Here is a 23,332-nt window from a genome sequence, read left to right on the forward strand (position 1 = left end):
TTCTCAAGATGTTTATCTAGTTAAAACCACAATACAATTTTTAGATATAAACAATATAATCAGTTAATCAAGATTATTAAAAAGGAACCATCGTTTTATAATTGAAACTATCAACTAATATGAAAAATTAGTTAATTTAGCTTAGTTGTTACCTATCTCAAAAACTTGTAATAATATTACAATAAATTTTCTTTAATAATAATCTATAATATAACTAAAAGTGAAGGTTAGGGGTACATTTGACATCCTTAAATCTACTCTTTGAGCTTAATCCCCAGTTTTTTTTCTATTAGCTTAACATTTCTGACATTTGAATTGAATATTTAGTATCTACTTATATATTCATCTTTGAACTTATAAGCTTTTATGAATTACATGTAGTAATATCCAATATTAATAATGTCGTAAGTCTTGTGTTCAGTGTTGGACACGAGTCTAAAATCTAGTAAAAAGAATATATCAGGATGTATTTTCAAAATCAAAAGAATTGTAAATAAATATACGTTTAGGGTTATAATTGAATTTAAATTAAATGAACATTTTTAATCTTAATTTTAACATAGTTACCAAGGTTGTTGGGCCTCAATAACTAAATTTGGGTAGGTGGTCAAGCTGATTGGCTATCCTCCTAACTCCTAAGTCCTAACAATCATATGCATAAACTATTACGTATTACAAACATTGATTTGAAGATTTGTTTATATATGTCAAATAATTAATTAATTAAAGATAATAGTTTATTTAATTGATGAGTGGGAAGAAGCCAAAGTCATGGTCTCAAAGGGTGTAGGATATGCATCAAAAAATGAATTATTGGTTGATGACTATTGGTTGAATAAGTTAACATGTGAATTTAAACCACTAATTCACATGCATTCAAAAGATTTCTACTCCAGTGTTTTTGTAAATAAACACAAAATTGTCTTCATAGTTTTTATACTCATAGTTTTACTTTTCGCATACTTATGTGTTATTATTACACAATGTCGATTATTTGAATTTAATTTTGATTTATTAGTAGTTCATAATCAAAAAAGGAGGCTGTTTATACTAGTTGTATTATTCATTTAGTATATCGATATTAAATGGCATCGTTAATATTCTTAAACTTTATATACAATACAGTGTATCCAATAGTCGAGAAATGGTATAGTTGTTCTTAATATTCGTAAATTTTCATATTTCTATACAAATTATGGTACACGGGTATTTAAGTGTAAAGTTGATAATTAACCCTGAAATTTGAATGGTAACTTGGGAAAATTTCTAAACAAGGCATTACGTACAAACAACCTTATGTCAGCCTTATGTTAAAAAGTCCTTGATAATAAAAGGATCGACTTCATTTTCAACTTTGTTCAACACTCAATTTTGTTAGTTGTTACCTTTATCATTTTAAACAGTTGATCTAAAATGCGTAAACATAGTTTAGAAATGGTTAAACAACATAAGATCTTACAAAATCTCTACTTATTATGTATAGGCTTTAGCTTTCCAGTTATAAAGTACAAAACCTATTCACTCATCATCATTCACTAATCACCAGTGTTTTTCATGAATAAAGATAATTAACAATACACGTGGCTATTTTTTTTTTAGAACTAGTTAAGACAACATGCTATATCTTTCAATATTCGTGAATAATTCACATCTTTATACAGAATTTTCTTTAAAAAGATTAGTGATTTAGTGTATGTTACTAAAGTCGCTTTTGACTCGTTAGTCTTTTCTTTCTCTATGATTGTAGCGTAAGGACACGGGTACATAAAGGTAATAATCGCAAAAGAAGATTTGTGGTGATCACGTTCCTAAAAAAAATAAAATAATAATAACTTAATTTACATAAATATTAATTATAAGGAACAACATCCAACAAGTTACTTGCATACAAGTTGTGTGCAAACACTCTTTCTAAAAATTTTCATTTTTATCCCATCTGATATCATTTCTATGAACAGGAACATGATTAACCCTTTTTTCCGCCTTTCAGCGCGTAGATGTACTTCCAATTTTTGATGCGCACAACATTTTCCCATGGTTAGAAGCTACTATATAAGCCGATATTACATTCCCACTCTCAAAAAACTACCACGAACCATTGTCAGAAGACGGACATCAAGTTTTATATTGACAAATAACTCGTACACCCGTCTGTGGTGATGTCGCACAATCTATGATTGGTGGAATGATTTGGTGTAGTTAGATCACAGCGAGCACATCATATGAGGTCCCATCGATCACTTCATTGGTTCTCTTTACTCGACTCAGATGGCTCAGTCTCAACTCCTTGTAATCTCTTTAGTTTTGCCACCATTACCCACATGTTTGCAAGCTCATTTTCAAGATAAGCTTCTCTTTGTTGTGACTCCTCTACCCTATGTTGTAGCTCAGATTCTCTTTCGTTCTTTTGGGAGAGCAGTGCTTCATAAGACAATTCTCTTTCTCTACACAATGCCAGTTCTCTTTTTAGCTCTAATTGAGACGGGCTTTTTTCTTTTTGTCTTGTATGACTATTATTTCTTTGTCCGTTTTTAGTAGGAACAATTGTTTTACGCGGGGTTGTTGAGTGCTTTGGTGATGCTAGCTCAGCTGTTAGTCTCTCGTTCTGCTTCATTAGTTTTGAAACTTCTTCGGATAGAGCCGTGAGCTCGACTGCGGCAGCAGAGGCCAATCCTTTGGCATATGAGCTTTCATCTGCTAGTTTTTTGTTCCGTGCTTCTAACATATCCTTCGAGTCGGAGAGCTCAATCACTTTCTGTTTGAGTTGTTCAATCTCAAAGGCCTGCTTTTTGGGGGGAAAGAATAATAGTAAAATTAGTTGCATGATATAAAACAGCGACTTAGATCCAAATGGACGACCATACACAACTTAAAAATGCTCAAGAATTTACAGGTAGAAACTACAAACTCAAAACAGGTTAGTTCGGGTGTATCGACCAGATAATCATTTTTCATTCAATTTTTATGGAACAAACTAGTTTAGTTTAATAAAGTATTAAATAGGATTAAAGAATATATAATAGTAAAACTATAATATAACTTTAGGAATAAAACAATTTGACCCACAACATCGCATTGGAGCTAGTTTAATACTTTTAATGCTATAACTTGTTGTTCCTTTAACGCTGCCCCCAAAGTTTAATATGCTGCTAATGAATCATATTAAACCTTGGGGGTAGTACTGTGCTGTCTATGCAGAGGATATTAACATCGGCATCGAACAATGCCCTCACAAGGTTTAATTTGCTGTTTATGCAGCATTTTTCAGCTTAAAAAAAGTGAATCGACATGCAAAAACTGGTAACATGGGAATGATTAAAGAACCTGCGCCTGCTGAAGCAAATCTTGCTTTGTATCTTCCGTCTTTTCAAATTTTTTATCTGCAACATGAGCATCTGGAAGAAGCTGTTTCAAGGAAGCAATTGTTTCTCGTAATCCTTCACATTCAGTGATCTGGTAGAAATTAAAATACCAGTAGGTCAGAAAACAAAAAAAAAAAATAATATAGGAGTGACAGAAGTTCCATCAAAAGAATAAGCACTGGTATTGTACCTTCAGGTTGAGCTGTTCTTGAATTACTCGATTATCCGCAATTTTCACCTGTCAAAAAGATGGTATAAGGGTATAACATATAACAATTCAAACTGACACTGTTTTTGGTGAATCAATGTCTAAACATGTCTTTTGTGCAACACAAAGGTAAAAACTTCATAAACAAAATCAGTTTCCTGCAAGATGAAATACCTCAAGTTCAAAAGATTTCTCGCTTAGTTGTGCTTCTAGCTCGGAAACAGACTACACGCATTATAAAATTGAGCTTGATTAGAGAACTTATCCTAATATCAAAGCTATACAAATATGAAAGGTGGTTGCACTCACGCGTGATTGTTCAACTTTATCCATATTGTGATGAGATGATGTAGCTGAATCAGCTATTTGGCCTTCCAGAAGGGAGATTTGTTTGTTCTTCTGTTTGATTTTATCATTTAATCTGGTTATCTCGACCTACATATTGAACGATATAAAAAGTTAGTATCATGAGTATACCGCCAGCTATTAATGGCTATTTAAAGTTCGAATTATTACATTCAAGAATTCCTTATTAGTGTCTCGTGCAGCCTCCTCTGACAACTGCTTTAATGTACTTAAATGAACTGCAACCTCCCCAGACAATACAATTTGTTGCTCTCTCAAAAGATCAATATGATCAAGGGTCCTGACGCTAGTCTACTCATCAAATATAATGGGATTTTTTAGTTACAGATTCGTGTATTCATATGAACTACTTCTAAAATCAAATACAACCTTCAGTTATACATATATACAGAAGGCATACCGAAGGAGTCTCTTGATGTGAATAATTATCCTCGTCAATTTGTTGATCTTGTTTGGCATCTGACAAGAACTCGCCAGATGTGCATTCTGTAGGCAAGGAGCGTAAATGTATGGATTCGGTAAGAGGATTATGATTACTCGCTGAAGGAGTTGAAAGCGGACTATTAGATTTGGCTCCACTTGATCTATCACTTGTACTGGTCAAAGCCTCAGAGAGATTATCTCGTTTCTAGCGAAAGAAGAGAAATATTTACAACATATAGCAGATTGAACATTTAAAATGGGATCACAAAATGATCTAATGTTCGATATATAGAAGACTTTCAAGCTCAAAAGAACTGAAACTATACAAATACAAGATAGTAAGGAAAAATATGGTTGCAACAACTGTGCTTTATACATAGACCATGAATCCTTGATCAGTATAGAAAACGAAAATTTTCAACAAATAGGGATTATGTTCATCAGACAATAGGAGTTTGTTCCTCAAATAAGGGGCGGAAAAACGGTCAGATTGGGCGAGTTGGGTACTGAGTTCAGGTTGAAACTGGTCATTTATAGTGCAGATCGATACAGTTTGGCAAGGTTGAGTTGACCCGGACCCGGAGACACTTTTTTCTCTCTTTATATAAATTCTTCTATAAGTAATTAATACAATAGTTATGATTACAATCTTTGCACTAAAACAATTTAGGAGGATATATTTCTGAAAAATAGGATTCAATCAACTTTCAACCTATTTGACCCATCCCCCATTTAGCTAACTTTCCTGAATTAGCCTTTATATGATCCATTTGAGCAAAGACACCACCTAAATTGACACATTCATATGGGTCCAAGTTGCACATCTAGTATAAGTAACTGCTGAAATGGTACCAGTTCCCTGAAGAATAAAGTGTGATACAATGACCAGGATATAGGAGACTAACCCGCAGTTTTAACCAGTTAAGCAATCCAGGCTTCTTAATCTTTTTCTCCCCCTTCAGCACATCATTGTTCGGTTCTGTACTTCCATCAGCAGAAACAAACAGCTCAGTGTTTGAATCATCCAAACTTACGTCACGCCTTCTGGGTGGGAGATATGCAAGCTGCCCATTTTAAGAGATAATTTTATATGATTTGTATGTATGCTTGCAACAAATATACAGAATATCAAATTATATGAACAATATTTGCACCTCTCTGCTAGCACTTCACTATTCAGAGTGATTAACTTAGAATCCGTGGAGATGATAATGAGTAGAAGCAACAATTTCGATACACTTATCAATAATGCTTGGTCGGTGTCACATTTTAACGAATAAAACCTCATAACACAAAAAAAACTAGATTATGATTATGATTATTATATTATTATTATTATTATTATTATTATTATTATTATTATTATTATTATTATTATTATTATTATTATTATTATTATTATCTTGTAATCAGAAGTGACATAATAATTGTGTTGATGTCAACCCAACCCAGACCGTTCTGACACATTACCCAACACACTTGCCACCTCTAAAATTATAAACAAAAAGAAGACCACAGTATATTCAATCTAACCTCTTCTTCTCCAAAAGAATATCCTCTCCTTAAACCAGGGCGATGAGAAAATCTAGATGCATGTGGTGATTTATTGGATACCAAAATTAACTTTGTCAGACTCTGTATTCGGCTTAACAAAGCTTCTTTAGCTTCGTCTTCTTGCTCCAGTCTTGACTGGACTTGACCATCTTCAGACTTTAGACATTACACAAGTACAGAAGAACCAGATGAATAAAGAGAACCTCTACATCTAAAATTTAAGGGCCATAATGGCAACTGATGATAGTACCTTTCGTTGAGGAATTGTTATAATGCCCCCCTTTAATTGATCCAATTCCTCTTTCAGAGATCGAATTTCATTTTGATATTTTTTGATTAGGGATTTCTCATCTACAATCTGTGCAATTTTAGAAGGTTATGTCCAAGAACTGTCAAGGATGACTATTTTTAAGTTCACAGAAACTAGATGCCCATACCTTGTTTTGAGCAGCCTGAATTTCAATGTGCTTTGCACGGTGGGCAAATTTTAGCGTGTTATGTGTTTCTTCTGAATTGCTTGATGAGGGGGTAACAGTACAAATTAGCTGAAAGAGAAGGAAACATATAGGCATCCATGAGCCAATAATATTATGGTTCCATAGAACCAAGCGTTGATGAACTACGAAATATTTTTTTAATGAGCTGAACATTAGGTGTATGGCTTACTGATACTCTTCCATGACCACTTAATGAAGATTGAAGAAGCCTGGTCAATTTTGAGTCCCTGTATGGTATGTGAGAAGCTTTCCCGTCTGTTAATTTGGAAATGACCTGTGATAGTTCTGAGTTAGCCAAAGGGAGATCTATAATGTAGAGTTCAAACAATTTACAAAGAGCAGAAACAAAATAACCTTATGATTGGTAAGGCCCGTTCTATTTAAACGAGATAACATTAGGGAGTGTTGCTGCTTTTTATAATCTATATCTGAATTGTGCAATATGGCAAATAGCTATGATAACAGGAACGTTCGGTTGAAGCCTTGTTTAAACGCTGAAGCTAGTGAATGGTACATATGGGAGATGGTGTGGGTTGTGTAATAGGGCAAAACTCATAAGTTTTAATACAGGTGTGAATGTTCAGTCAGGTTGATCTACAAACACTTTCAGGACCTTTCTTAATTACTTACAAACATTTGATGTGTAAATCATGATTACACATTCTATATTGTTACAATCTATCTATTTCTAAAATAAATTGATTTGCGGGGGCTTTAGGGATTTTAATGCACTATGGGGGACTTAGGGTAAACTCCGCCTACGGAAAGTAAACTGCAATGTCTCTAGATCACGGACAGTGATGCCGGAATTAAATCTAAGACCTCAGTTATAGATTGCTCACTTTCTTTCAGCTAGGAAAAGCAAGCATAATTTTTCAACCTGCTTGACTTGCTTGACCCACTTAACCCATTTGCAGTTTAGCCACATATTTTTAACTAACTCATTTGACCCATAAGAGATCAATTGTACCAAATAGACCCATTTATTTATAAATGGGTTGAAGATGCCCTCTAAATGGTACGGAATAGGTATTTCAGACAAGATCAAATCTGAAAGTTCTTGCAGCAGGACTTTTGATGCAATAATCAAGTATTGAAGCCATTGGTAAAAGTACTAGACTAAACTTATAATAACGTATAACTAGTCCTGGTAACACCTACTCTTTCCTGTTATACAAATATTAGTAGAAGTTGATGTGGATTAATAAGTTTATGAGCAAACAATGGCACAATTACAAGTCGCTTCGTAAAGTAAAATTACACTGAGGCCTCACAGTTCCAAGAGTTAGCAGGCTCTTATTAACGTAGGATCCTTCTTTCTGACAGACACCAGTAGTCTCAGCTTTGGAGCTCTCAGAACCTGCCAGATCTATGAGGTTCTGCAATTCAAAGTAGCATGCAAGTGGTTAAACCAAATCAATGGATATTACATAGAATGATAGAAATGGTGATATGAAGCCATTTTCACCATGTTTGCTAGTGAAAATACTAAAAACTAAAAGCTAGTTAACTAGGAGCAAATTAGATTCAATACAAGCTGTTGCTAAAAAAAACACGAAATCAAGGCCAAGATGAGGTTAAGATACATACCAGCTGTGAAAAGTTAACCGCCTCGTCTTCACCCTCTTCACCACAAGGGCTACTCTCAATTGTCTGTTTAAAGGTATTAGTATATAAAATTATGTTTGAACTATGAATATAGAAAGAAAAGAAAATACATGAAACCAAATACATGTACTGTTTAGGAGAAAATGAAAGATATCATAAGAGAAGAAAACTATGCATATTTGTGAAGATTTGTAGTTTTTATATGGAAAAATATAATACTTAATAGAAGGTAAAGATTTCTAAGTGTTCCATAAACAGGGGCAAGACCTTTTTGGAATCAAGCAGTATGTGATACTATTACACAATGGACCAAATGGCTAATTCAGTCTTACAATAAAAAGACGGGTTACCAGAGTAAATATTGTGTGACTTCTGCTACTGAGGAAATTAAAATTTGTTGACCCAACATGTCTGTGCTCTGCAATAACACAGGAAAAAGACCCAAAAGTCGATAAGATTCAAGTAAATGTAACACAAACGGAGATTAAAAACCGTGATATCAAAATACATGTAAAGGGGATTGAGAAAACTAAGTATAACACTATTTTAACAGCAGCTTTTCGTTGGAAGTTAACTAACTAAGCCTTTTAATACACAAAATAAACAAAACAAATGCACACATGTTGCAACCATAAGATGCAAAACCACATGTCTGCTCCATATCACTAATTAAAGACAAGCAGTTTCAACTTTTCAGTATATACAACCAGAATTAAAAAAATGCTCACATCATAGTGTAAAAACTTACCCAAAGGCAAAAAGGTTAAGGAAAAACAATGAACATGACTCTCATGTGACTACCAAAACGGATAAAAGAGCAGTCTATAACAGTCATGACCTAAATCTATTTGAATGTCATGCGTGTTCAATGAGAAAACATGCAGTTCGCGAACTAAGGCCTGAAAAATATAACACACCTTCTCCAGCTGCAATGAGAGAAAGAGCATGGGCAGGAGATAACACAACTTCCTCCTTTATTCCTTCGACAAAGGCTCCCTGATAGCAACAATTATTCCACAATTTAGTTATACTGACATTAACTAGGAGATTCTACAGAACTGCTATCATTATGCCAAAAGTAGATCATCAATATGTTATCGCCATTATATATATCCTTCACAAAGAGCATATGTATTCAACTCTAGGTTTCAGGTAAATTAATGCTAATTATAACAAGTATGGCTTTAACCTATAAAACTATGAAACCTATTTTTAAAAAATATCTAGCTTACAAGGCAATACTATATTCAGGCCTTCAGGGCCTGTTTATTTTTTTACTTATTAAATGTCGTCTTGAAATGACTGTCCGGATAGATCCAGTTTGTATCTGATAAGCAGTATTTTCGTTCGTTTGGTGTACTGAATGAACAATCTGAATACAGATGATCATTTCACCTTTTTGTAAAAATTTTATAACTATTTATAACTATCTAATTGTTTGATAACTATATTGTATGAAAGTTATAAAAGATATTTTTCTATAGCGGATACAAACAAGTCAGCGCCATAATGAAGAAGCAGCACCCCATTACCTTTCTAGCTAACTCAGATAAGTTTCTTTTTCAAACTAATCCAAATTTATAATTTGTAAAGCACTTTTAGTTGCTGTAAATGATTAGTTGGAAATTTATTATTCTTTCTTCATCCATACAGCTTGTGAAATAACAAAAACTTGTAATTTATCTTGAAATGAAAATGACGATTCTCATGTTTTGCATCAAAATACTCTATCAAGGTTGTTGAATGTGTACTTAGACCCTTCAAGATACATGCGAGATAATTCAGGATGTTGTTATCCTTCCAGTATCATATAAAAACTACGACACCTACAGACCAGGCAAATTTTGCTTAAAACGAAAATTACAAAAAAAAAGGTGGTCAAACAAACCCCTTCAAGGTGCTCTCAAAAGAGCATAACAGTACAATCTGAATCCAATCTAATATTTAGGAGAGAACAAACATCATAAATGTGATAGACGACTAGATGTACTAACAATTTAATTACTTTGGATGGAAATAGCATGCGAAAACAAGTATCAGAAGAAGATATACATTCATTACCTGGCTATCCTCTCGTATTCTTAAATTTTGCCCTCCTGGATTTAACAAGTCATTGACGACCTGAAGAAAACAGATAGATTTAACAGCAAGATTACCAGAAATAGGTAGAGAAAAGAAAGATAAACAAGGTGGTATATCTGTAAATAAGTTGCCAAAGGATCACAGGAAGTAAAAAAAGACTGCAGATATGGGAAGGACTAAGGAGATACATGTCATACTTTTATACTTGAGAACAGGCTAATATAAACTATCTGATCATGGCAATTTCGGTAATCAAGACTACTATTTAATTTAGAAACTGACGGGGTGTAAGCAGGCCAGATTCATTAAGTCATGCAAGCAATAACTAGTGAATAAGTGAAAAGATTTCTCACCTCATTATAAATTTCCAAATATGAGACACGAAGAAGAAATTCACGGTTTGGAGTCTGAAATATAGTACAATTATTTTATAGTCCTCTTGAAACAAAATATAACATATATAATGGTACCAGAACTTTCAACAAAAGCTACCTCTTGAATGAAGCCAAAAGCATCCTTTACAGCCAACGGAATAATTCCTGGGGACCTCTGGTCACCCTGTCTTGTATGCATAATCAAGATACCAATATAAAAACAATGATATGTAAGCAACAGTATGTCCCAGCTAATTAACATAGCAACTAGAAGATTAAAAACATAATGGAAACTTATAGAAGAAAAGAAGTTAACATATGCAAATTCTAGCTATGCAAAGTCAATGAAAGTGGATCATAGAAATTAACCAGCAATTACCAAGCAAGACAAATAGCTTAAAGGGTGTTTGGATGTACACTCCGAGTGATTGTGTGATATTTGAACTATCAAAACCAGATAATCATCCATAATATTATGCCTTTAGGATTAGAAAATAGTTTGGGAATATGCATCTGCTATTAAAATCCTAGTATTCAGATAATAAAGTTGTTTGTGTATTCGGCAAAAACCAATATAACTATGGTACTAAGTCTAACTAATCAAATGCCCCCCAAAAAAAAGACTTGAGGAAAAAGATGTTTCTCGTGAAAAAGATGTAAAATTCGCTAAAATGAGGTTAAAGCAAATACATAATTTTATTGTACCCGTTGGTACTCAGTGTTTGTTGAGCTGGTATGAGATTGGTTATTTGAACACAACATCACCAGAACAAGTTTATCCTAATATAAAATAATATATAATTTCGAGTTCAATTCACAAAAATTACATTATCATTTCTATAACACATCATATTACGCATTTACGCTTACTAGTTTTATGAGCTACAAGACTGGCAGCTAGCAGAGACAAATTTCTACAATTCCAAACAACATTTAATACTAAAGCCATAATAAGAAGACAAATGCTGATATACTTACATGCATGGTGTGTGTCTTTCCACTACTTGTCACGCCATAGGCAAAGATGGTTCCTGTAATTGAAACAGAGCATGAAAGATTTATAGGCAGACAATGACAATCACAACACGCATCTGATTTTGGGAGGTGATAGGTATAAAAGCTCAATGAACCCAACACACATGATAGGCAGTGTCTTAGTTGCTTATACTTGCAAAGTAGTTTGGCTTATTAATCTATAGACTAGTGGTACTCATCGTCTGGAGTCTGGACCTTGTTTTGAGGACCTACTTTAGAAATTAGGGGCTCATACTTTTGTATGAATCTTTTCTATTTCTGATCAGAAGACTCGTGCTTCTAGGAAGTTTAATAGATGCTTCAACGTAGTTGTATGATACTCCATGTTTTAGGAGTTTTTATGTTTGTGTTGCAAAGTAATGTTAAAGTAATCCTCTTGGCCTAAGTCGTCTCCTTTGTGACAACAATCATGATTAGATGAAAAAAATGCAGTGGATTAAATACATTTAGGAAACAAAAACATGAAAATTCAGCTAGAGAAACTAATATGCTTACTTTAGTACAATATGTGATTTGCATAGATCCCAAGTCACATTAATTTCTATAAATTTACAAGAAAAAACGGAAAGGAAACAAAAAGCCATATAAATGGAAGAGAATGATACCATTAACGCCTTCCATCGCACCGCTAACAACATGTTGGGCAGCAATATCATATACATGGCGTGTTGTAGTTGTAGGCCCAAACACCCGATCTAAATACGAATTATGAGAAGAGAAAGGAAAAATAAATGAGACTTACGGCCAATAACATATGAACCTCATAAAGATCCTAATTAGAAAGATCCTTATTTTCAAAATTATATGATCAAACACCCTAATCTATTTATATGTGGAAATAGGGGGGAAAAGGGGATATGTATGATTCAGATGTAATAATCTATTCTACATACAGCAGCCTCTTACAAGTTACAGACTTCTTACCATAGAAACAACGTCCTCATGGGAACTATCGAATGACACGCTCCTACTTCCAGTAACTGTCATTTATTCATTAAGAGACCCAATTCCAGGAAAATTCTAAATTTTAAATGCATGGAATATCAGTCCTAAAATAGTCCATCTAGCTTCCACTCTAATACTTTTCTATAAAAAACTTGACATTGAAGTACTTCTATCTAGGGGTATCACTTTTATCCAAATCCAACTAATCCATACGATCCAAATACGGTTTGGATTGAATGGGCTGGGTTATTAAATTTGGTTTTCAGATTTGTTATTCAAAATGCACATATTGGATTACAGATTTATTTTATAATACTCAGACCCCTCCAAATAAGAGTTTCACTAAATAATGTATATTATTTACAATACAAATTAGGTATAATAGTATTTAAGTTGGTTTTATTTTTGACTAGCTAATAAAATGAGAAAAGCCATATCAAATTAGCATCCCATTAACAAAATTTGAATCTTCTCTCATGGTGTGCTTTTTGTATTATCAAGATGATATGTAAGTAAGTAACAATCAAGGGTTGTCGGGTTATGGGTCCCAATACAATTTACGACGGTGTATGACAACTTATTATATGTATATTTATGGCTAGTCTGTCTTTGACTCTTTGGTAAGAGATGCTGATATTAATGCATATATCACTTATGACAACTTTGAAACCTTGAAGTTTAACTTATTTTGTATTATATCCAAACTATCTCATATTTAACTGAATCCGAACAACATGAACCTTATTCTGTTCGGATTTTGGATGAACTTATAATAGGTTAAGATCCGGATAATCTGAACCTTATACAGTTTGGATTTTGAATGAATTACGATAGGTCAAATCTGAATAATCTAAAATCTGTACAATTCATCCGAATAACACCCTACTTATATCTCTTCACTAACATAGAAATGGAAACTCCTAATCATTGCAAACTAAGCATTGAATTTGGCACTTTTTGCACAAGATACTCACTCATCCAAGATTTTTGCAATACAAAAGAAGATAGCATTGGTTGGAACAAAAAGCATAATACAACAAGTCAATAACTTTTAATCAATGATCAATTATTGAACAACCATCTGCAGTCCCTAATAATATAATACCAAATAATATCATCCCTTTCCAAGGGGGTATTGCCCAGCGGCTGCTGGTTTGGGATTTAGAAGTCCCTAGTTGAGACTCAAATTCAATCCCTGTGCAGCTCCATTGGTTCCAGATGGGAGGACTATGCTAATCATGTTTCCTAGAATGGGTGGACACTCTAAAAGGTTGTCAAGCCTAAGTTCTACAATGCCTTCTACATGGTTGTCAATTATTTGTGAACGTTATCCCTTTAGCAACAGTCAACACACAATCCAAGGTCAAGAATGTTACTTCAACTTAAGTTGGCTTTAGATTGTATGTTCACCTATTTTTCTTTGACATAAAAATAGTCCTAGTGAACTCATCATCATCAACAAAATAGTCCTAATCCTAAAACAATAATAGCAATAATAAATGAATAACATAACCCAGAATCAAACAATACCATATGCATAAGCTATTGATGGAGTTTCCTCGTTCCGTAAAATCGTTTCTCCATCTGCATACCATGCAATCTCCTCTCCTCTTCTTATTTCCCTTGGACTACATATATATAGATACAAAATTATTCACATCCAAGAATTGACCACAACATATACATATATACACACAAATCACAGAAAACCAGATTTTAGCAACACAAATTGATCACCCGGGAAGCCAAAAACAGAAAGTAACAGTAACACTCCAAATTCACAATATATACATATACATACATATAAACATAAACGCAATAAACCGTAAACAGACAGTAACAGTAGCATTCTTCTTATAGAGTAACAATCATATATTTACACACACAAAATTAACTCAAATTTAGCCACAAATTGATCACCTGAAAGGCCAAAACAGACTGTAACATTAATGGTAAAATTTTCTTAGATTAACCACACTACATACATAAAAATACACACAATAAGGTAAAATTTAGCATCACAAATTGGACCGGGAGGCTGAAAACAGACAGTAAAACAGTAACATTCTCTTAAGTTAACCACAATATATATGTACAAATATTATATATATATATATACAGTAACAGTAACACTCTCTTAATAAACCGAAAAATATATACATACAAAATTCACACAATAAATTAGAATTTAGCAACACGAATTGATCATCCGCGAGACTGAAATAGAACAGTAAAATAGTAACATTAAAACTTACCACATTATATACATACAAATACATATACACACACAATAAATTGGAATTTAGCAACACAAGCTAGAGACAAAAACGGATAGTAACGGTAACATTCTCCTATAAGTAAAAACAATATATATGTACAAATATATATATATATATACACATACACACGATAGGCTGTAATTGAGCTAGAGGAATATATGGATCACCTGAGAGGGCGAAAGCGAACAGTAACAGTAACATTCTCGATGGATCTCTGAAAACCTAACGGTAACAAGTCCTGAGAATGCGGCGGTTGTTGTGGTGGTGGTGGTTTACTTTTAACAGATGATGAAGCCGGAGAAGTTAAAGAAGGTTCTGGAAATTGTATAGAAGACGACGTCGTTGGAGATGAAGAACAACATGAAGCTGAATTCGCATTTTTCGAGGTGGAATCCATTTGAAATGAATCTCGCATTTATAGGAATTTGTTATTTATTAGATCTGAGAAATATGTTATCAGACTGTGAAATGTGAATGTTTTGTAATGAATGAATGAATTAATTTGTGACAGAAAAAAAAAAGTATTTATAAATGAAAGTGATGATGAGCTTCTTGTTTATATGGATGGCAGGGAAAATGAATTCGTACTTTTTTGCGTTTTTTTATTTTCTATTTTTTTACTTTTGAGGGTTTTTTAGTGTTAAAGTGTTTGATGAAACCGTACTTTTTGGGGTTTTTTAGAGTTAAAAGGTGTTAATGAAACATTACTTTTTTTGGTTTAGTTTTTCCTTTTAGCATTAATTTTAATCTATTTTGTATTTAGTGTTAAAGTGTTGATGACGGTCTACATGTTATCGCTTCTTTATTTGGGTGGTGAACTATATACAACTATTTTTGCCGATACACCACCAAATGTGCTTTATTATATTGTACATTACAACCCTGTAAAACATATTAGGTGGTGTATAGCCAAAAACTGATAGTATACAGATCGCTTCTTTATTTATAAGCATTTACCTTTTTCATCTATATATTTTTTCTACACATTAGCATAATTTTATCACTTAATTCACATTTTCTTTTGTTTTTTAATCATTTACAACTATTTAGACTTCATATTACTCAATTTAATACCCACAACAAAGTAACTCCCAATCAAAATACATAAAATAATTATAAATTTTTTTTAAAAAAAATAGGAAGTGAAGTAGGTGATAGTGTTCACCATGGCTTTTAACACTTTCACCAACTCATTTGGTCTCTAGCCTCTTTATCTAACATTTTTATCCAGTCTTTACGGGTAGTCTTATAAGAATATATAACTTCTCAATAGATTTGTCATACAAAAAGTTGAGTTGCACACGGCGCCTTTTAATATTGTGAAAATAATTTAAAATTGAAATTAAACTATATTGAGACGAGGTTATATGATAATTTTAAATGTATATTTTATTGGGTGGTCAATTAACTTGAAACCAAACTAATATTTGTACATAAAATAGTATTAAAATATAATTTTATAGACATCAAGGATAATCGCGACCACTTTTCACTTTTTTGTAACTACGTCAATGGTGTTATAAATTTATTCAAATCATATTTTTCATATACCATTATCTTCTTTAACATATGTTACTAAAACTTTATTTTTTACTATATTATTTTTAGACTATGTTCTTGATCAATCAAGGATATAATGAAATTATAATGTACCTAAAAAAGCTCACAAATACTTTTAAACATCAAATTGAGTAACAAAAACTTTAAGTACAATTAATGACATATTTAACTATCGCTCAATGAGCGTTTGGAATGTCAAATATTCCTAAAACCATGAGTTGCATATTACAAACTACTCCGTACAATTTATTTGTGATTATCAATTTGCTTGAGTGTTTAGATATTTAATGAACAAGAAAAAAACATACTTACACTTATATAATACCTAAAAAAGATCAATAAAAAAGAATGCTACTTTAATCAATCAAATCAATATTACAATTAACATCTACACTTTTACTACTATTAGAATTGAGGTTTTTCTATATTATCGGGGCATTTCTTATTGAAAATTTCTCACCGATACTATTAGATATCGAGTGACTGAGATTTTCTTTTACGATATTTATTTGACAAACAATGAAGTACAACAAATACATAATTTTAACCTATTAGAAGGAATCTTTAGATACATAATAAAATTAAAAAACTTAGTGAATAAAATAAAAATAAAACTTAGTGTTTTATGTTTATCTATGAAAAAGTTAACTATAACAATGTTAGAATATAGTTAAACTGGTATTGAGAACATATAATCACGTGAGTCCAATAGATGAAAAGTGCAGGGTCACTAGTTCAACTTTGTTAAAAGCGGGGAGAAAAATATATCATGTGCTCCATGTATGAGAATTGTGTTTCATCAAACATGAGTTTTATGTGGTGTGCACGACTGCACGCAGAGTATCTAGATAGTAAGTGGGACAAGGAGTTCCCACTCATTTACCTTTTTTTTAATAATTATGGTAAACATTGATTGGAGTCAATTGATTAAACGTGAAGGGTATAGACTAGAGGAAAAGAGAATTCACCATTATTGTGTGGCCTTTGTTTATAAAACAGTAAAAATGTACGATGTAGACATCCACGTCTCTTTATATAACTAAGAGATGATAGTTTTTGGCTTAGTTGACAATTATGAGAAAATGTAAGTAGGATTTTTCATGATGTGTCTTTTTTCATTAATTTCATAATTTTAAGCATTTCATGTTATTTGAATTATTCATAATCATTTATCCTAATCATCATTAATTAATAAATAAAAATTAATACATAAATAAAAAATTATAATATGTCAACAAATCTTCAATGCTATTATTTAGGGAATGTATCATAAATGTTTCGAATTTCCACTAATATAACACATCGAATTTAAATATGCCATAAACACGAAAGATATCATGTAACCTTATAATTTTGGCCTATTAAAATTTGAGATCCCTGTAATTATATTTTATAGTTTTTTCATTCTAATTTTATAGTATGTTTATGAAGTTATTTTATAAAAATATTATGAGATTTTAATTAATTTCCAATAAATTTTAATATAATTATTCTTTTCCATGCAAAACATGAATTTAATCTAATATCAGTGTATCACAATATATTAGTTTCTATATTAATAGAACAAAGAGCTTAAATGGTAATCTCCTCGTTTTAATTAGGCTCAAATGTATGACAAATTTTGGTCAATTTTATTCTTTTCTTTAAAAAAAACTTTTCATAAAATTTTAAATTGGTTTAAGTTAATATATCACTGAACAATTAAATTTGAACTTTACAGTATGAAAAATATTAAAGGCAGGGTTGCATGTAACGTGATAAAAAGTTTGTACCTTTTATATTAAAAATCCACCCCTGAATTTTTATGACAAATGTACAAAGTATTTAATACACCTTAACTGTAGCCTTAAGGACTGCGTTTAGTAAAAACCCTTTTTTTATATATAAAACCAATCGGGTTCTCCTCAATTTCAATCATAGTTTTCAAAAACTCTTGACTTCTCCTTCGCCGACCGTTCCCAATCCTAGTTTGCAACTATTAAGCAATAGTTTGAACTTTTCAAATATAATAATAAGAAAGGGGGAAGAAAAAAAAAACTTCAAAGAACAAAATGAAATAATGCTTTTGTGGAACGAAATAACCTATCATTATAATAACAATATATATACAATCAAACAATATAAACAATAGATTATGAGTATGCAAATATTGCCCAAAAAATATAAGCTAAAAATGGGGGGGTGGGAGGGGGGATGTCTAATCTATGAGCTACTAGTATTTTGGTTTATGCAAATTGATCAAAATGGCTAGTGCACATACATGTCAAAGTGTGGACATGTAGCCTTCCAAAAAAAAAAGTTCATGTAGGTAGACCAACAATAAATCATGGCTAGAGTTTTGGTCCTTCTTGTGCTTGTAGGTGCTTATCAAAAACAAAGTGTTTATTGTCCCCTTCCTATATTATCGCTTGTTCATACGAAAATTCGAAAACCTTATTATAATGCAACGTACAATAATACTCAACTAAAAGTTTTGGGTGCATTTGTTTAACACCAAAGGTTTCTCCCAAGTAAATGTATCCTCATTTGCCAATGACAGCTTTTGACATAGAATTATCTCTTATCTGCTAAGTCAACGTTGCCATTTTTCTCTTTTATTTTTACACATTGACTTCATGTTTTGTTTTTATTGCTTATTGCATTATGCCATTATCTATTGATTCCCTTACACAGGATAATGAGATAATACATTTTAGTATTTTACAAAACAATACCAATTAAATCAGAATGGGTACACCACCATTGAGAATATAGGGATAGATGAATAGATGATTACCCCATAATGGGTGGCAAATTAGTCTGTCTACCAAACAAGTGGGTAGACTTGTTCTGTTTTCTTTATAAAGTGGATAGTGGTTGAATATTTTGTATGTATGGTTTTGTTGAACAATGTTTTCATTTCTTGATACTTCTATAAATGTTTTAGCTATTGACTTTTTAAAACAAATCTTTATTTTATATATACTTCACTGTTGTAAAACTCGCCGAGTGGAGCCGAGTACTCTCCGAGTACTCGCTACAGGGTAGGGTGTCGAGTAGGCCGATTACTCCTAGTACTCCCCGACTTGGCCACTTTGACCCCGAGTACTCACCGCATACACCCGAGTACTCTCAACTCGCTTGTCAACCGACCTGAAAACGATTAGCGACTTCCGCAACCTTGATATACTTAACTAAAAAATTGTCTAAAAAACCTTTTAAATTCGTCTAACTTGAGTATTAAATATTCATTTGACGTGAGTACTAAATATTCACACAACTTTTATAAATGTTTGTCATTTCATCCCATGGGGAGCGAGCCAACCATATTATCTTTTAGTCTTTTTAATATATATATATATATATATATATAAAAGATGATTGAGGTTGGTTATTGACTTATTGTAAAAGAAATATTAAAGTAAAACAAATAAGACAAGATCTTGACCCTTAAATTATGAAAAAATGCACGAAGTACGAATATATATTGATGCACGATGATTTTTATGATGCACGGTGATTTTTAGTGAAGGGAAACATATTGTTTTATTTATTTTACTTTAATACTTGTTTTATTTTACCTATGATATTATATATATGATATTATAATCGGTACTGTGGCAGTTTCCAAGCTTGGGTACTACCTATCTCACATACAGGGGCCTCAATCTGTAATTTAATAAAATTTTAGGAGGTAAAACCATTTTTTTTCCTTATACAGTGCAAATCATTTCTTACATATATATATATATATATATATATGTTTTAGGTAAAATAAAACAAGTATTAAAGTAAAATAATAGGTTTCTTTTTACTGAAAATCATCGTGCACTATGAAAATTATCGTGGATCAATTGCTTTGTGAATCTTCGTGCATCAATTTAACCATGATCTAAGGATCAAGATTTTGCTTTAATTTATTTTACTTTAATACTTGTTTTACAATACACAACCCCTATATGTATATTGTATAATATATATATATTTATTATGTATATATATGGCCCTAGATTTTTTTTATATGTTTGATTACTAATAGAAAATCTCTGGTTTTCACACCCTTAAGGCCTTAACCAGTTCAACATTCGGTCCGATTTTAAAAATACCAAGTAAAAGTCTCTAAAATTTAAACAGTAAGCCATATATGGACTTGTGGATCATTGATAATTGTAGTCCATATATTTATAATACAACCCAACTCACTTCTAGAAAAAACATATAACGAAGCCTGATTGTAGCACTAATTATGTAATGTAGATATGCAATAGCATATTCGTTTAGCATTTTCCTCTTAATTCATTGTTCGGATTTGTCTAGTGAAGACATGCATTGACGTTATATAATTCGTATTGGAAATTTCTAGGATTATCTCGATCATTTATAATGTTTGAACTTTTTTAAATTTGTTTGATATATGACCAGCTCATAATTTTCCTATATGAAAATATATCGACCCTTGAAGTAAGGGGAGACTATTGATCGAATGGCTAGATAATCATACATGATTTTGATGGAAACACTAAACCCGATTATAAAGACTTTAATTATGATCATTGAATCGAATTGATAAGCCAAATATCCCCGTAGGCTGATAGGCAATTACTTAGGAGGTTAGGGGTTAGGGCGCAGCTACTTGTTGTGACAAAAAAGCCACATTAATTAATAGTTAAATTGAGATAGGTTTGTTTTTTGTCACCACAACTCCACAAGTAGCATTCTATTGATCGAATGGACAAAAAACCACATTGAATAAACACAAGTAACGAGAAATTGGGTTTCTAAAGGAAGAATTTTGTCCATGTTAATTCTTAGTGGAGAATGCTATTCATGATTCCGTGGGGTGTGTATATATGCTTTGAGAAGGAAATAAACAAACGAGTTAATCAAAGTATCAAACAAACAAAATCTACTTAAAAGCAAAAGTAAAATCCTCTACATTATTGGGTGACCAAGTTAAACAATATGACATATAGGTGACGTAGAGACGTTTGTACGTGGATCATGGTTAAGGAAGGTCGGATCAGTTGGTTAATCATTTTATCTATCTATATATACTGGAATATTTTATAAAGTATTTTGTTTTTTTTTTTTTAAATCTCAAAAGATGATTTGAACAACCTAAATCACTTATCTTCTTTATTCATTAATTTAAATATATCTACCTAATATATCTATAATACCCTTAAATCTCAACCACTCATTTTTTTCACCTCTATAAATCATTTTATTCCTCTAATTTGTTTAAAAACTTTTATCTCAAAAAACGTATATCGATAAATTACAAAAATTGTGTGAGCATTAATTAAATTTCATGCTTTTTCCATTAAAGATGTCATTCGATATACATTCGATGAAATTTTAAATCCGAGGGCGGAGCTCGTACGGCTAAAGCATTTAACTATCATACTCTATGACTTATAACCTCCTATGACCTATCACTCCACCATCTCACCGTCGCAATGTGCGAATACTTTATTTCGTATATGAAGATAGAGGTTAAAGGTTCAATCACTATTCTTTGTAAAACCGAAGGTCCTTATTTTTTAAAAAGAGATCTGAAACAACATTTCTACCTTAAATAGTGGTAAGTACATAGGTCTCATCCACTAGCTGATATGGTCTTTCCGATTTTTGCCGATTTCACTTTCCGAATTTGTGAGTGATTGAATTTAATAGAATCCTTTACTTGCCAAATATACGTAGATATAGAAACTTCCTCTTGGGGTGTACGCACATGAATCATTTCATGACACATACGTATTTAGGAATAATGTAAATATTGCAAAAAAAAAATATTTAAATAAAAATAAAATTCCTTGCTTGTCCACAAAAAAGAAGATTATGTAACGGATTCCGTAAGCTTTATTTCTGATGATGTGGGTCAGCTTAATTACATCAACCTTTTGTTCTCATTAATCCAACATATATTCTTTCTTTCCTTTTAATCAAGATGGAACAAAACACTTTACATGATTTTATTATAACCAGTGACAACATTTTCTAAGTAATTCTTTAGGTTATGGTTATTAGCTAGATATATAGCGATAATTAATCACCAATCAACTTTAAATGTTTGTTACCATTCTGCCAGTGAAGAAGATGGGAGTTGATGTAATAAAATGAGAATCACACACACACAACCTAATAATGAAGTATAAAAACATCATACTTAACAACAGCAATCCCGGTTTTGAAATCGAGACTATGAGTCTTGGCCTGTGCATAGCCTCTAGCACAACGAAAAAGCCCAGTTCCACCAACTATCGACATTTCTCTCATAGGCGTTAACGCAGCATTTCGACCCAATATGCTCAAAGTGCTTCCATTGTACTTACCTTCAGTAAAACAGTAATTCAAGACCATTAAAAACCCCAATTGCTGCATATCGGATGCAGCGTATATTCCTTGAGCTCTTCCCACGATTTTGGACTTTGGTTCGGGCCCAATAGTTAATGGGTCATCCATCATCATCACAAGCCCAAAAAAGCTTTGCGAGGTGTTTGTGGTTGGAGCTGAGGCAACTTGGACCGCGGTAGGGTTAGGACCGCTGGGTATATCATGAAAATAGAATTGTATGTGTGTTAGCTTCTCTTTTTTAGAACCAAGTGATTTTGTTGACAGTTTTCTTGAAAAAGGCTGTGATTTGATGGTTGTGGTGAGGATATGAAGGATGATAAAAGTTATGAGGAATAATTGGGTTTTAAGGAAATTTCTTGCCATAGTGTTTTGATATGATGAAGCTACGAAGTTAATTTTGGCATATAACTATTAGTTATATGCATAATATATATATACATTTCATAAGGTAAAAAAAAAAACCACAAGTGTCTTAAAAACGACAAAGTGAATAAAAGATCTCACTCCATTATGGCCTTATGGGCATGGACCAAGTTAACCAAATATGGCACGTGGGTTAGTCAGATCTTTTCTATTGATTGTTAATTTCTCGCATGCTAGCTAGCTTTATATAAATAGCTAGAAATCTTAATATTATAAAGTATTGGAATACTTTGTCGTCTTACGGAGTATTTTTTGTTTTGATATACGAACCTTTAATTCT

The 23,332-nt window shown here is 32.2% G+C and overlaps 2 protein-coding genes across 3 annotated transcripts; both read right to left on the reverse strand.

Moving 5' to 3' along the window:
- Positions 1-1,823: 1,823 nt before the first annotated feature.
- On the reverse strand, positions 1,824-15,244 carry LOC122581337 (kinesin-like protein KIN-7K, chloroplastic). Of its 2 annotated transcripts, XM_043753552.1 has the most exons (23): positions 14,901-15,244; positions 13,985-14,082; positions 12,115-12,204; positions 11,453-11,505; positions 10,593-10,658; positions 10,454-10,507; positions 10,080-10,139; positions 8,936-9,014; positions 8,369-8,436; positions 8,001-8,063; positions 7,685-7,789; positions 6,580-6,684; positions 6,351-6,458; positions 6,164-6,271; positions 5,893-6,069; positions 5,265-5,423; positions 4,337-4,564; positions 4,087-4,227; positions 3,880-4,005; positions 3,745-3,795; positions 3,553-3,600; positions 3,325-3,453; positions 1,824-2,785 (listed from the first exon to the last, which is right to left on the reverse strand). In XM_043753552.1, the coding sequence occupies exons 1-23, from the start codon at positions 15,146-15,148 to the stop codon at positions 2,243-2,245; spliced, it is 2,907 nt and encodes a 968-aa protein (XP_043609487.1). In that variant the 5' UTR covers positions 15,149-15,244; the 3' UTR covers positions 1,824-2,242. The 2 variants fall into 2 exon arrangements, with proteins under 2 accessions (XP_043609487.1, XP_043609488.1); XM_043753553.1 differs by lacking the exon at positions 4,087-4,227 and having other exon boundaries at positions 1,824-2,782.
- A 7,076-nt stretch (positions 15,245-22,320) lies between these two features.
- LOC122582692 (dirigent protein 21-like) lies at positions 22,321-23,020 on the reverse strand. The gene has a single exon (XM_043755118.1). It carries the CDS (start codon positions 22,990-22,992, stop codon positions 22,414-22,416), a length of 579 nt encoding a protein of 192 aa, XP_043611053.1. The 5' UTR covers positions 22,993-23,020; the 3' UTR covers positions 22,321-22,413.
- Between the last annotated feature and the right edge of the window lie 312 nt (positions 23,021-23,332).

Source organism: Erigeron canadensis, chromosome 9, assembly GCF_010389155.1.
Source record: "Erigeron canadensis isolate Cc75 chromosome 9, C_canadensis_v1, whole genome shotgun sequence".
Classification (NCBI taxonomy): Eukaryota; Viridiplantae; Streptophyta; class Magnoliopsida; order Asterales; family Asteraceae; genus Erigeron; species Erigeron canadensis.

Coding starts and splice junctions, on each gene's coding strand:
- LOC122581337 (XM_043753552.1), bottom strand. CDS start 15,148: ATGCGAGATTCATTTCAAATGGATTCCACCTCGAAAAATGCGAATTCA. Junction 10,508..10,592: donor CTTTTGGCTTCATTCAAGAG/GTAGCTTTTGTT, acceptor ACTATATTTCAG/ACTCCAAACCGTGAATTTCT. Junction 4,228..4,336: donor CACATCAAGAGACTCCTTCG/GTATGCCTTCTG, acceptor TTTGATGAGTAG/ACTAGCGTCAGGACCCTTGA.
- LOC122582692 (XM_043755118.1), bottom strand. CDS start 22,992: ATGGCAAGAAATTTCCTTAAAACCCAATTATTCCTCATAACTTTTATC.